Below are 16,830 nucleotides of genomic sequence, written 5' to 3' on the forward strand. Positions count from 1 at the left end.
ATGACAACGTTTCCCTAAAAGAAATGGAGAAACTTTCAAAATACAAAGACTTGGAAATAGAGGTAACTCGAATGTGTAATCTAAAAACAGAAACAATTCCTACCATAGTAGGTGCCTTAGGTATAATAAAAAAATATTCAGACAAATACATAACAAAAACACCAGGACTTACAAATATATATAACATACAGAAAATTGCACTACTGGGCACTGCACACATCCTATGCAAAACACTTTCAATACAGTAACCATAAGAGCATCACAGCAAACCACAGCACATACCTAAGGCACACAGAGCTGCGCTTGGTAGTGAAGTGAAAGCACGATATAAAAATAAAACTACTGAACAATAATAATAATAATAATAATAATCATACTTCCTAATATAGGCACAAACCTGAAATTTTTGGAGAGGGGATAAGCCGTTTATTTTGACCCCCAGTGCTCAAATGGCACTTCATTTATCAATAATGAAAGGCAAAGTCAACCTTGGTGGGATGTGAAGACAGATGAAATGCTGCTAAGCATTTTGACTGGCATGCTAATGATTCTGCCAGCTCACCACCTTACAAAAGTGTGAGATGCTTACAGCACCTAAGTTTTCCAAGTGGTCACTCATCTAAGTACCAACTAGGCTCAATGTTGCTTAACGTTGGTGACTGGACAAGAACTGGTACATTCAATCTGGTATAGCCATAAGCAAAGAATAAGCATTCCCATGCTGGGAATAAAACCCGGGCCACTTGGGTGAAAGCTAGGAATCATAATAATAATAGTAATAATAATAATAATAGTAATAATGATAATAATAATAATAATAATAATAATCCCTACAAGAAGTGCAAAAAATCATGTTAACTGGAACGACTCATGTACTGAGAAGAGCATTATCGCTGTGAAAACAACATCCATTCATGAATTTTTAAAAATTTTTATTTAAAAAAAAATTTTTTTATTTATTAATTTTTTTTTTTAAATACATACTTTACCTGTGAATTTGCGTGTGTAAACTGGGAATGCATACAATGAGTTTCTCTGCCCTAGGTGTACGAAAAACACTCGGCGAGAAATGGAAGAAAATTTGAAGAAAGACGAAAAAAAATCAACATAATAATAATAATAATAATAATGATAATAATAATAATAATAATAATAATAGTAATAATCCTTTCTGTCAAAGGCACAAGGTCTGAAAATTCTAGGTTTTTATGCAGATCTGTGTGATCTGCATAAAATAAGAATCATTTCTAATTTAGGCTCAATGGCAGCAATTTTGAGAGGAGAGGATTAGTTGGTGCCATCCACTTTCATGCTTGACTGGAACTTTATACCAATGATAGCTGAGAGATGAAAGATGTCTTGGTAGAATTTGAAGTCAGAACATAAAGAAGCAGAAGAAAGACATTACACATCCAGTGGAGCACACTAGCTTCATTCATCTCTGGTCTTTACATTTCCTCTGCATTCAGGTCCATGCTTCACTACCATGTAGGTTTGCTGTTCGTACACATGCATCATACAATCTTCCTTTCACTCCTTATAGTACTGACTCTCCTGGAATTGACTAAAAAGCATGTAGACATATTTCTAACTGATAACCCAAGGACTTACAAACATTTACAATATACAAATGCTAGTACTTCTAGTCACTGCACATGTATTACGTATTTTCAATACAACAGAAAATACAAGACCAAAACAAAATGTTGCACATACTCAAGGTTGCATTATGTTGTATTTGATAATGCCATGAAAACATGAGATTAAAAATAAAGTTACAAAGTTAATAATAATAATAATAATAATAATAATAATAATGATGATGATGATGCAGTGGCTCCCATGGCTCCTGATCTTAACTGATTGAAAGTGTTATCATGTACATGTTTTGTCTTGGTGTAAAAGATGGGCTACAGCAAATATTCTGTTCAGTACCACAAATTTGCTTGTCAGTTGTTTGACTGTAACCAGTCGAGTATGTCCCTTAGTGGCTGACAATATGTGTATCTCTGATCATGCACAGAAGTAGGGGGAGCATCATAGCCATGTATTGAGAGGAATTCTTTGGGGTTTAGATAATTCATCTCTGGAAACATGGGTGTTTCATTCAACAGCCTTAAACTACCCTTATTCAGGGATCTTTTGAGTGGGATGGGCTACTCAATCTGAAGAAAATTCTAACTGGGCCCCACCTGCAAGGTCATATGCTGTTTATCTTGATATGAGATCACCATGTCATGCCCATATAGTTGTGATGCATGTGTCTCGCTTACTCTTATTAGACAGGTACTCATGATGGGTATACTGGGCTTTGTATATTTAATCCCAGTGTCACTTTGGTGGCATACACTGCTCTCTCACTCAATGATGATAATAATAATAACAATAATAATAATAACTCTCATAGGCATAGAGTCACAAATGTGGGGAAAGGTATAGTCAATTAGACCAATCCCACTAATTAAGTGGTACTATTCATCATGAAAGCTTAAAAGACAAAATTCATGGTTAGTGAGATTTGAACTTAAAGCACAGAGGAACATAACTAAATTCTACAAGGCATTTATTTGGGTACTCTGCTGATTCTGTCAGTCTACTTGACAATGTATCGCTTTGGCATTATTGTCACATATATTGACTCCCATTTATAAGACTGGTATTCATATTATCTATTCTAGAAAGATTAAAACCAAAGTTCATCTTGGTAGGATTTAAACTCAGAATGCAAAGGAATTGATCTAAATACTCTGCAAAATCCTAGTTTACTGACTGTTCCCTGTCATTGTTAAAACATAAAAGTCAATGAAGATAAATTAATACATTTTAATACTTTTAGAATAGATGTTTAGAAATTCTGATTTAGAGGCAGAATCAGTCTAGTTGATATAAATAATCCAGAATATTTTAGATGTTGATTTTAATCAATGAATTATTATTCAGATTTTCCTCATCAGAAAATATCAATGAATCAAGTGTTTTTACCCTCTTTGTTTTGGTTTCTTTTTTTAAAAGTTATGTTTGGATTAAAGGGTTAATATGTTGTGAAGCATCCCTTTTGTTGATCTGTGCTCTGATATGCTGTTGATGAAAATCTATCATCAGGCTATAAAGAAAAATTGCTTTACTGCAGTTGGTTTTCATTATCTTATTGTTGTTGATGATCTTTGATGAGAAAATCAGACTCAGCTTCAACTTGATTTACTTGTGTATGATTCAGTAAATGCAGATAATCTTTTGATAAGCTGTTGGTTTTTAAAACAGCCAAATATGTAGCTCAGTCTGCAATAAATATATAAAGAAAAAAAAGCAAAAACAGAATTCAGAAATAGGATTTTTATGGAATGGGGTATTTGTTATTTAATCAGCCTCATCAACAGCTGTAAGACTGTGGAGCAGTGACTGAGATACTAGATGGACAAACGAAATGCATTATTGTATTTGGTCACATCTCTTTATATTCCTAATGTAAATTAGTTTTCTATTTTTTTGTTTTGTTTTAAGGAGTGATAAAGTAAACATCACGATTACATCAAATATGATCCTCTTGTGTACAAATTTTGGTCTCATGCTTACTTAAGAAATCGATATTATCAACTGTTGTTGGGAAGTGATTTGGCATAAATTGAAGAATGCTTAGAGAATGTCTTACAAACATTTTAGCTTTGTCTTATTTTATTCCAGTTTGCTTGGTGTGATTCTACATTTCATTCCATCAAGTCAATAAAGGAAATAACTGTATTTTGCTGGGATCAATCTCATTGCAAATATTTCTTATTAAAAATTTAGACTAAAAATATGGCATGGCTTGTGAGGGATATAATAGATTGGCCTTGACATTACTTCAGTAATGAAATATGAAGTAAGTTAGACTAGGTGTAGGCATGGCTGTGTGGTAAGAAGCTTACTTCCCAACCACATGGTTCTGGGTTCAGTCTCACTACATGACACCTTGGGCAAGTGTCTTTTACTTTGGCCTTGGGCTGACCAAAGCCTTGTGAGTGGATTTGGTAGATGGAAGCCCATTGTGTATATATGCGTGTGTGTGTATATATGCATGTGCTTCAGCACTGCTTGACAACTGGTGTTGATGTGTTCACACTCCCGTAGCTTAGTGGTTTAGCAAAAAGAGATGGATAGAATAAGTACCAGGCTTAACAAAATTAAATGTTAGGGTCAGTTCAGTCAACTAAAAATTCTTCAAGGTGGTGTTCCAGTCTAATGACTGAAACAAGTAAAAGATAAAAAAAAAAAGCTAAAGGATAAATTACCAACAGTCAGTTAATAAAAAAACAAAAAAAAAACAAAAACGAATGTTTATGTAAAGGCTGGTTTAAAGAAGATACTGATTTGACATATATAATCAACAATTGCTGTCTATAGTTTATTGCCAGCATCTGCAACTCAAGTTTAGAAACACAGTATATAAATGTGATATGTCATATGTACAATAAAAATTACAGTTGCTTTCATATATCTCAGAAATTGAAGAGTACTCTTCATAAAGCTGCCACTGATTCAAAATTTTAGTGAAATCATTATGTCTTTTAAGATTAAACTTTACCTAAAAATGGAACATTTGGCAAGAAAGTTCTTTTTCTTTTTTAATTTGAAAAAGTACTTCTGTAATAATTATCGACTTGGAATTTTATAATTAATAAAATTTCAAAAGTATAAATCAAACAAGACTTCTCTTATTTGAATAAAATAAAAGTAGTGTTTATCTTCAAAACCATAAAATGATAGAATTATTTTATAGTAGTTGAATTAATAGTACCAATATATGTTTCATTTAATAGCTGGCTTCAAAACACATCGCCAAATCAGCATTGCATTATCTAGATAGCATATGTTTCTTGTGACGCTCTTTGATTTAGCTTCTCTAACCATTTGTGCCAAGCCCTTATGTAGACAAAACATCCAAATGATGGTAATTAATTTAGGTGACTCCACTTATTAAAACTTTTCTGTATTTCTTGTTCATGTTTTACTGTCTTGAAAATTATGTCTAGTGTTGTTTCTATTAGACTATTTATAGAAATTGTGTAAATTCTACTGCCTGTAATTTTGCTGCTGTAGATTTCTGACTATTAGTTTTACTAAAGTTGTCTTTCCTTCTTCATGCACAAATTTAATCTGAACTGCTGATCACAATCTTAAAAGCATATGCTGATAGCTGAAGCACTTTTGAATACACTTCTGATGTAGTTTTTAGAAGTAGCTAGTAAACATCGTTTCTATCCATGTAAATGGTTTAGTTAGAAACCAGTGACCAGAAGTAGGCCTCTCAAAATTCTATACCAGTTTGGTTGTCAGCAACAAAGTGTGGAAAAAGATGATACAATAGCCTTCTATCAGTTCCTGCTTGGTGATGGGCTTTTGCTGGAAAGCCATTTCCATCTGTACTTTATTTCAAACATTAATATTGCATAAAATACAAGGAGGTGTTGAAAAGTTCTTGGCTTTAAGAGTATTGCAAAAGGTATAGTTGGAGGCCTAACCTTCTGAGTTCTTTTACAGGGCTTAGAAAACTGAAGGACTACTGCAATATGTGTGTGAATCTGAGAGGGGAATATATTGGATAAAATTGTAATTAACTGATCCTCCTCTATTTTCTTTTACCCAAGGCCAGGAACTTTTGAGTACCTCCTTGTACAGTGCAGTTGTATTACATAAGATACAAAGCAATTGGAAATGGTTATCAAGAGATGGTGCAAATGACAGCTGCAATTTCAATTCTGCTTAAGGTACTCAAGAACTGGACAGTGGTATTGGCCTAGCATCCTATTACAAGTGATTTACCTTTGATGGTTACAAAAACTGATCTGAGTATCTATTTACATTAAATGTGCTCTATTCACTCTTATTACTAACTGATGTAATATCCAATAACTGTACCTTTGCGAAACTTGAAATGTCAATCTTGTTGTTAGTAAGCATATATATATTTTACCACTGCTAAACTGTATTGTTTGAGAATTTAGTGCTTTCAATTATTGTTATTTATTGATTTCATTTTACACTGAAACATTCTTTCCTTTGTATTGTGTTATTTCAATAATTTCTGACTATCATATTTATTTCTCAGTGTCATTTCCTTTCTTTATTTTCAACCATGCATACACATATATATTTCAATTTTGTTAGCAGTTTACTGACCAACAGCACTGTTTTTAACTCTAATATAAAGACAACAAATTCAATCTAAATAACAATTCTCTAATAAAATATATTTCTCTTTACTTGATCATATTATTGAGTTCATTTGTATTATGTTTTGTCAGATTGAGTTAACATTTCCATCTAAATTTCATTGTTTATTGTGTGTAATAAGTATGAACTTAGTCATTGTCAGACTCCCCACTGTTTTTTTCTCTCTCTCTTTTTTTTAATGTTTATTCTCTATTTTCATCTCTTGTGCTCTCTCTGTCTCCAGTCTCTCTTTCTCTTCACTTTTTCCACCTTAGTGACTACTTCATAACCAAATTCATTTTCCTTCTGTCAGTCACGAAAACAACATGCTTGGTTGATTCTGTTCTAACAAACAGTAACCTTCCATGAAAATATGTACTTCTTTTGATCATTCATATCATGTTTTATGAGAGTAAATCTGGTATCTTTTGAAATTTTATCTGTTTGAAGCTGTATGTGTATTCAATACAAGCTTTTATAAAAAAACAAGCACACACACACAAACACGCACACACACACATGCACACAGCACTGTACAACTTGAATTATACTTCTGAAAATTTTTATTTTTTATTGCATTTCTTACCAATTGGTCTTTTACTTGAATGAAAATATAGCAGATAGTTCATTAAATGATTGTTATATTCTTTTCCTTATTAATTAATAATTGACAACTATTTTAATAGAGGTAGAGGGGAGTGCAACATTCAGGAAGCATCTCTTCATGGACACATCTCTCAAACATATGCTGTTGTTGTTTAGCCTCCAGCCAGCCCTGATTAAGCTAGAATATGGTCAATAATGTTGTTCCAGTCATGGCTATCCTGTCAAATTTATTTTCATATATGTCTATCCTTAATTGATGGAGGGTGTAAGCTGTGAAAGGCTCTCTGGTTCGTTCCCTAAAATATGTTAATGTCATTAATCTCATCCTGAAGCAACTTTTCTGTCAACATGATATGCAGCTGTTTGTCTTTAAGTTTTGAATTTTACTATTATCATTTGTATATTTTTCAGTCAACCAAGGTAACAGGGAACACTTATATTTTATAGATAGAAACAATATATGAAAAAGCTGCAGTTGCAAATTCAGTTAACTTTCACCTTGATTTAAGTCATACATCACTCTATGTGAATTAGATCACTATAGTCAACATAAATGTCAAGCTATTTCACATTTACTTCCATAACATATAGTGTGTTGTGGTTGGATGTCATGGTTGCTGGGATAAATATTTACAGTTTTTCTAAGCTTTATGATGATAACTGATGTAAAGGTGAACTTCCTACTGGAAAAAAAAACAAAAAACAGCTTAACAAAAAGAAGAAAAAACAAAAGATACAGCTTCACAATAGATTAGTTTGCAACAGGAAAAGGTTGTCTGATGTTAACACACTCCAACCATCAGCTATCACATCAATTGTGGAAAATAAATATTTGAATGTGCTGGAAGATATACTTTTAGTATTTATCTCCTTTCAAAAATGTCACATAACTGTATTGAAGTGCTGAGGTGTTTCTTGTGTACAATGTAAGAGAAGACAAAAGTGCATTTGCAAGTGTTATTATTATTGATGAATATAAGGCTGTGAGCTGCCAGAATCATTAGCAGACCGGGTGAAATGCTTAGCAGTATTTTGTCTGTCTTCACTTTCTGAGTTCAAATTCCACTGAGGTTAACTTTGCCTTTCATCCTTTCAGGGTCGATTAATTAAGTACCACTGAAACACTGGGGTCGATGTAATCAACTAGTCCCCTTCCACTAAATTTCAGGCCTTGTGTCTATAGTAGAAAGGATTATTATTGAAGAATATGAGAGGAAATTCTCATGACGAAGGAATAGAGTAAAGAATGAATATATATAACCTGTCTAATTATAAGATAAACATATGAATTAATTTGTGAAATTTATTCTTAATTTCTTGAAATTGTTTAAGGTGGTAAAAATGTTTAGTGGCATTTTGTCCATCTTTACATTCTGAGTTCAAATTCCACTGAGGTCGACTTTGCTTTTCATCTTTTCAGATTGATAAAATAAGTACCAGTTGAACACTGGGGTTGATGTAATTGATTTACCCACTTCCCCAAACTTGTTGGCCTTGTGCCAAAATTTGAAATTAATTTCTTGAAATTATCTCCTTTCTTCTTTGAGAGTTGCTGGCACTGTTCGGAGATATGGTGTTTGCTCAGCTATTTGTGGTACTGAGCTGGAAAACATTTACTTTGCTATTTCCAGAGTTCTGGCTAGTGGTTTTTGGAAACTGGGGTTTGTTGCTCATATTTGCTGTTACTATTGCTCTTCATTGTTTTCATTTTCCTTATTTTTACCAAGTTTTTCTAGTTCTTCAGTGCATTCAATTTTAAGGTGTGTTTTGCTTTGACAAATATACTAACTAAACTTCCTACCTTATATCATTAAATGCATGGCCTTTTGTCTTGGTGCATTCCATTAAGCACAGCTCTGGTATTGCTCTGTGGCATTCAGCAATCACTGGTCTATTTTGATGGGCTCCTCATGACAGGTCATCTTTTTTTAAACTAACTTTGACCACTTTGCCATACTGTGACACAAAAGTCACTGCTAGCCATTGGTCTTTGTCATAAGTTTGATAACAAAATTTGCTTAGCAGGTGCAAAACCAGTTTTTCCGGAGTATGTTCAAAGTATTTTCACTGCTTCCCCACCAAATTTTACAAGGTGCAAGCACACATCCTGTACCCACTGTTCCTGAGCCTATTTTCTATATTACATCCAGTGTCTTTTATTGTCATTCTTGTGTTTCTTCGTTCCTTGTGCTGGGACATAAATATATAGTCAGAGTTTTATCTGAAGGTTTCAGTTTATATTTTGGTTGCATTTTCAGTTTTAAAGGGACAGCAAATTGTGCTGTAGTTATTTTTCTTTCCTTTTGCAATTGGAATAATTTCTTTTAGAGGGCTTGATTTACTACATGACATAAGGGGAAATTTGGACCACATCTGTCTTTCTGGAGATAGAGACATTTCAGTTATCTCTTCATTTTATTTGTGACAGGCCCAAAAGTTCTGTTTGTTAACTTCATACTGAATGAAGGTTTGCCTTCACAGAACTGCTAAAGGAACATCCCACGGTGTTCAGAATTGTAAAAGAATTGCTACTGTTGTTGCTGTGGTCACTGTCTCTATATTCCAAATTACTTGTTTGAGTATTTACCTTTTATCGTTAATCTGTTTCAGTCATTAGAGTGTGGCCATGCAGAAGCACCATCTTAGATATCTTTTAGTTGGATGAATCTACTCCAGTACTTTCTTTCTCAATCCTGGTACTTATTCTATCATCTCTTTTTGTCTAACTACTAAGTTATAAGGTTGTAAATGAACCAACACCATTTGTCAAGTGTTGAGGACACACACACACACACACACCGACCTACCTACATATATATATATATATATATGATGGGCTTCATTCAGTTTCTGTCTACCAGATCTACTCCTAAGGCTTTGGTTGGCCCAAGACTATAGTACAAACACTTGCCCAAAGTGCTATGCAGTGGGAAAGAACCTGGAACAATGTGGTTGGGAAGCAAGCCTCATAGCACACAGCCACACCTTCACATAGACAGCCATGCCTTCTATTTAATATTCACTAAAATCTTTGTTGTTTTCTTTTTCTACTTATATGTGTATTGATATGTATATATACATCTAGAAGCATTTAAATGTGTAAGTATCTAAATGTTGATGTGATCTACTTGTTTCTCCCATCAAATTACTGGCACAAGACCAGTAATTTGGTGGGAGCGGCAAGTTGATTACATCAACACCCCTTTCACTGCATTTGACTGGCACTTTATTTTATTGATACTATGAGAATGAAAGACAAAATTGACCTGCGCAGCATTTGAAATAATAATAATAATAAAACATTCAAACAAATACATAACAAAACCTCCAGGACTTACAAGTATATACAGCATACAAAAAATAGCACTACTAGGCACTACACACATCCTACATAAAACACTTTTAATACAGTGAAAATAAGAGCACAACAAAAAACCACAGCACATACCCAAAGTACACAGAGCTGAACTCAGCAGTGCGGTGAAAGCATATGATAAAAATAAGACTACTGAATAATAATAATAATGATGATGATGATGATGATGATATAACAACAACGATAATAATAAAGGTATTTAAAAACAAGTTGTTTCTAATTGCAGATCTTCCTGAAAAAGGTGCGCTTGAAGATCAGGTAAGTTATGTTTAATATTTGAATTGATAGAGTTGATAGAATGTTAGAAAAGACATCTGGGGCAGTGGATTAGCAGAACTGCTGGAGCATCAAATGGAATGACTTGTAGTATTTGTTCCAGCTCTTTGCTTCTTGAGCAATGAGCGATAGACTTAATCCATTGCTCAGCTTAGCTCCATTAGTTGGTTCTTGAGTAGATTTTGTGGAGGATTCTGTCGGAAGCATTTAATCCAGATCTCCAGTTTGTGGATACCTTTCTTCATCTCACCCACTCAACAGACTTGGATACCATGGAATGGATCAAGAAAAAGAGTCGGAAAATAAATGTCGTACAATATTTAGCTGTCCCTTTATTTTTGAATTAATATCCTGCTGGATTTGACTTTTCATTTCACCCTTGTGAGATCAATAAAGTAAGTACCACTTTTATGTATGGGTCAATTTAGTTGATTACGTACCTTTACATTGCATATTGGAAGCCTTGTACCATTACATTGCATATTGGTACCCTTGTACATGCACTTTTCTGAAGGTGCATGGCTCATTGGTTAGAACTTTGAGCTTATGATTGTACAGTTGTGAGTTTGATTCCTGAACTGGGCTGTGTGTTGTGTTCTTGAGCAAGACATTTTATTTCACATTGCTCCAGTTCACTCAGCTGTAGAAATAAGTTGCGATGTCACTGGTGCCAAGCTGTTTCAGCCTTTGCCTTTCCCTTGGATAACATCAGTGGCATGGAGAGGGGAGGCTGGTATGCATGGGTGACTGCTGGTCTTACATAAAACAACCCCAAGTTGTGAGTTTGCTGGTGAGACAACTTTCTGCCCAGACTTGTACCCTCTTAGGTCCACCCATGGTCATTCATGACTGATGGAGTAGAGTTCTAGCCTTGTACCATTGAATAAAAACAATATTTGATTAGAGTTCATACCAATAATATACTGAGATTGATTCAAAGAACTATGACATACCACATAGAAGTCAAACTTTTGCTTCTGGACGGATTCAGTATTTGATTAGAATAAATTATTGTAGTACAGCAAGGAAATTGTTTTCAGCAAGCAAATGCAGAAAAACTTCCTGGTTCATATCATGTCACCAATCTTCCTCCTCTGCTCCTCCCTCTCCTCCTCTTAGTCATTGTCGTTTAGCATCCATTTTCCATAACAACAAAGCTGTTGGTTACTTGATAGCTATTTCCATAGTCCCTGTATGTGTCCTTCCCACCTAATCATTCTCCAGATCAAGTAACAATGTAGGTTGTCACCAAGATAAAGCCATCACAAAGAATTAGTTTGATACAGCAATGATAAATGAATCGATAATTATACTTTGAAATATTTACACTATGGAAATAAATAATGCAAATAGATTTCAAATAATGTTTTATTTTACATTTGTTTCAATTGATTTCTATCAATTCCTTAGGGTTTGTGTTACTGTGTTGTTTTTGAATGCAAATATTTCCAAGTTTCTACAAAAATGCTTGAGATGTATTTTACATTACTAACAAGTAGGCTACACTAATAATATCTTTCATAGTTTACATGATACATCGATTCTAAGAAATGAGGGAATGACAAAGAATGTTTATTTGTCTGTAGAGGAAAGTAAGTGAACTGCCTGGTGCTACATGAAAAAAAAAACCTGTTATAATTGATGAAAATAAAGTATTATAATTAATAAATACATTGGCTGTAACTTTAAGATACTAAGCTAATGAATACATAGTTATGAGTTCAAAACTACAGCCAGAAGTATTATGTTGTGCCTTAGTATAAAGTGCAATACCTATGTATAGTTGTAAGCAAACTATAGTTCACCAACCGAATCCAGTCTGCAGTTTAATTTCATCCATTCTTCTATCTTCATTGAATACGTGGCCTTACATACAAATATTCTTTGTTTTCCCTCTATCTTTGGTTATAGAGCAATAAGATTTAGAACAGAAAAATAGACCAAAAGTCTCAGTCACAAATGGTTTTGTGAGAAATCTCCCACCTCCAAAAAAAAATGTGAGATTCCTTTCATTGGTAAAAAAAGGAGTTTCACCTGGCACAAAATTTTAACAGTAAAGAATGGAGAAAAAAGGACTAACAATATCTTGCATAGTTTACATGATACATTGATTCTAAGAAAAGGAAATGACAAAAAAAATGTTTATTTGTCAATTGAGGAAGATAAGTAAACTGTCTGCTACCACATCATATCTCTCTCTACACTTACCCCCCACCCCCACCATTCACCTCAGCTGAAAATGATTTAATTCCCTCAATGCAACCAGCAATACTCTTCAGTTTTCAATGGTTTTATTTGGTCATCAAAGATGCAAACTCTGGTAATCATTTCTGAAGCACAAAACAAAGTTTGATAGTAAGTAAATGGAAGTTGATATAGATGTACATTCTTGTAATAAAGAGCATTAAAGTAATTGAAAGACCAAACGATTTCCATAACTTTGTATAACCATGGTTTCCATTTTTAGGCACTTGGCCTGAAAGGCACAAAAACGTTTCCAAACTTATGTCTTCCCAAAAGACTTTAATGAACTCTGCCATAGAAAAATACATGATTCTGCTTCCTTCAGCTTGCCCAATTGTCATGCTTCATGGTTTAGTTGTTATTCGGTTATTAGTTGGAAAGGCATCCAATTATAAAAGCATATACTCTAAAACCAATTTGACCCATATAAGCTTGGAAAAATGGATGTAAGTAATATCCTCCCCTCCACAATATATCTCTTATAACTTAACCCGAGTTCTGTTTATTACAACACAAAAAACAATTTTCCCATTTGCTAAGTTGATAGATTGTCAAATTTTTTCATAATATGATGAACACACTTGTACCTTGTTGCCCCACCCTTTGTAATTGTCTTATTTTCATTAAATTGATCCTTACTACATCTTTCTTTATCTACTGGAATGCAGAAGCTGATAGTTAATGTACAATATCTGTGGAACTTCAGTCAACAGCTAATGAGGAGAACTCTCACTTTTTGTTCTCATTCCTCCCTCTATAACTCACATTTCTTCATCTTAACATTCTGCATCTCTCGTCTGTCCACAACCTGGACATACTACATTTTCAAAACCCAATTCAATGTGACCTTTCTACCTTCTCCAGGCTCACTTATAAGAGGTTGAATTGAATCACATCCCATCCACTGCTAACTTCATCCTGTTATACTTGTTCTGCTGTACTACCAAATATTACACTCTCTACAGAGACACTTCTATTGTCATAGAACACCTACTTTTGCTTTCTTCTCACTATCCACCCTTACTTCTCTAGAATGTTCTTCACTCACTACTCCCCACTATCGCTCTTGCTTTCTTTTTCCACACCCTCTTCACATTGTTAGTATACTCTAGGGTGTCTGACAAGTTGTAAACCTCTTGGTGTATTGTTATCAAATGAATAAAAACATATGATGAATAATTTTCCGCTCTTTACAGCTCTTTCTTACATAACTTTTAATAGAAGAATGAAAACATTACATCATCATAAAAGACTGTAATCATCAGATGAGAAGTAATTTTACAAAATAAAAGAATATCCAGGAATATAGCATTGATATGTCTGTCAAGGTCAGCTCTGAATGGGAGAATGAGCACTTATGTTGACAGTTTAGGTTAAGAATGTATTTCTTTAAAGTGTGTAATTTGATATCAAAGGTTAGTGATTCAGGTCAGAAGGAGTCTGCTAGACTAGATCATGGGTAAACTGGAGTGGGTTGTAGGAGAAAATTTATTATGGTAAACTCTGGGTTGTGGTAAATAAGGAGGGGGTCATAAAACAATTAAGGATAAGAGATTGATTTTTTTATCCTCTCTTTTTCCCTTATCTGAAACTGCCTCCTCACAGGAGTCTGAGGCCCACAAGTACATGACGTTAGACATGAGTTGTGTTGTGTTCACTGAAAAAAACCAGGGTGATCTTTGATGAACCTGACAGTTGGGAAAATGGTGTCTATTTTGGAGATGAGAATCAACAACATTGACAACATCAACAACAGGGTGGAAGGGTCATGTTGTGGGATGGTATCATTGAGGACAGACTTGTAGGCCCAGTCAGGGTGTCTGAACAGCTTAAAGTGACCATAGTCGCCTACTGCAATCTCCTGAAGGAGATCTTGGATCCCTGGCTAGATGACATACTGTTGTCACTTTTAAGGAATCTTGTATTCATGCATGACAACACTCCCTCCCACTCTGCCAAGACTACCCAAACATTCCTAGGGTCTTACAGCATACAAGGTGAAAGGTTGATGGTGTGGCTGTTAGCATCTCTGGATCTCAACCCTTTCGAAAATCTTTGGTCCATCATTAAATGACTTGTTTATACCGATGGACGCCAATTTTTGTTGAAAGATGTCTTACGGGTGACCATCAAAGTTGCAACAGAGGCAGTCCAACCTGCTACGATTAAGGAATTGATAGATTCTATGACTAATAAGCTTTTTAAAATTATCTGTCGAAATGGCCCTCATGTGGCTAAATAATTCTTTATGTCAATAGATGTTATAATATTATGGTTTTCTGTTAAATATATACTCAATATATGCTTAATATGTATCATTACCCTTCATTTTCTGAAAAAAAAAATGTCTAGATGGGCTATTTTCATTCAAAAGCTATTAGCGTGGTTCACCCCAAAACTGAAGAATCTGAAATAAAAAAGGACATTACACAGAATAACGAAAACATAACAATGCTGTTGCCATTGTGTGAAAACCAGTTGGGAAAGTTTTATCCAAATTGATTCACAGAAAACTGAGAAATCCTAAATTTCACTCCTAAGCTATTGGTGTGGTTGTGTGTGTGTATGTATATATATATACATGCATATGTATATGTGTGTATATATACATATGTATATGTGTGTGTATATATATATATATATAAAAAATATTAGTCAAATAATAAAAAGACTGGGTTAACAACTCAACATATCACACACCCTCAATGAACATAAGAAATACAGCATAATCCATCAAACATAAGGAATAAGAAGAGATAACGCAAGAAAAATAATGCAAGAAGAAAGAATAAATAAATAAAAATATAGCATATAGTATAAAATTTTTATACACGAATATATTGCTTCAACCGATAACATGGAACTGAAAAAAATTGAGTTAAAGATATAAGGCAATACGCGTGAATATCATTTCATAGAAGTTAAAAAAGTTAAAATTAATACGAATAAAAATTAATACGGAAGGAGTAAAAATTTCAAATATATAATATAATAAAATATGATATAAGTCGATATAGTAAAATAAAATGTCATGAAGAAATGAGGTACCATAAAGTAGTCTATCAGTTGAAAAAACAAGGACAGAAGTGATTTAACACCACTTAGAATTATAGTTCAAAGTTCTTCAACTCCCACGGGCACATTTCACACCTCAAAACCAGTAGACACCAAAAGGCAAGTTCGCACCAATCTGGCACACACAAGAGCGAATAACAGGCACCCAGCAGGTATTAACAGGCAAAAGTTCAATTCCGCTCACCATGTCAAAAGAGGTTCAGCACACAAGAGTCAAAAACAATTACAGCACACCACAGGTATCCATCAGTAAAAACAATTTCATGAATTTCATACAATGCCTATGGCCATTTCGGAGGTACACCACTGTATTTCAAAACACAATAGAGTGTAAATTGGTGATGACCCCCTCGTCAGGGTAAAGACACGACATGCACAAGGGAAAAAAAAATGATTTCTGTAAAGAGCAAATATATATAAACAAAATGGACCAGCCTATGTAAATAATTGGAGGATTCCAAAAAAAAAAAAAAAAAAAAAAAAAAAAGTGCCATTTTAGAATAGCCAAACAGGCTGGAGTATCAAAACCAATCTACCAGGTTTCAATTCACCCTAACGTAAACTATTACACTTGTTATTATTAATTACTTTTAAATTTTATTTTACTATATCGACTTATATTTTATTTTACTATATCGACTTATATTATATTTTATTATATTATATTATTATATTATATATTTCAAATTTTTACTCCCTCCGTATTAATTTTTATTCGTATTTATTCTAACTTTTTTAACTTCTATGAAATGATATTCAAGTGTATTGCCTTATACCTTTATACTATATGCTATATTTTTATTTATTTATTATTTCTTCTTGCGTTATGTTTCTTGCGTTATTTCTTCTTATTCCTTATGTTTGATGGATTATGCTGTATTTCTTATATATGTTCATTGAGTGGGTGTGATATGTTGAGTCGTTAACCCAGTCTTTTTATTCTTTAACTAATATTTTACTCTTGTCTCAGTTATTCTGAGCACTTCTCCTTGCAGCCCTGTATAAAATCTATTGGTTTCCTAATAAGAAACCATTAATATTATATATTTTATATATATATATAT

General features: G+C 33.6%; 1 protein-coding gene across 1 annotated transcript in view; it reads left to right on the top strand.

The window, feature by feature from the left end:
- Positions 1 to 16,830, top strand: part of LOC106870492 (kinesin-like protein KIF17) — an 805,609-nt gene that overhangs the window by 439,728 nt on the left and 349,051 nt on the right. Inside the window, exon 7 of the mRNA XM_052967819.1 lies at positions 10,398 to 10,429. Within this exon, the coding sequence (XP_052823779.1) occupies positions 10,398 to 10,429 (32 nt within the window). The remainder of the gene's footprint in view (positions 1 to 10,397; positions 10,430 to 16,830) is intronic.

This window comes from Octopus bimaculoides, chromosome 5 (genome assembly GCF_001194135.2).
Source record: "Octopus bimaculoides isolate UCB-OBI-ISO-001 chromosome 5, ASM119413v2, whole genome shotgun sequence".
NCBI classification, from domain to species: Eukaryota; Metazoa; Mollusca; class Cephalopoda; order Octopoda; family Octopodidae; genus Octopus; species Octopus bimaculoides.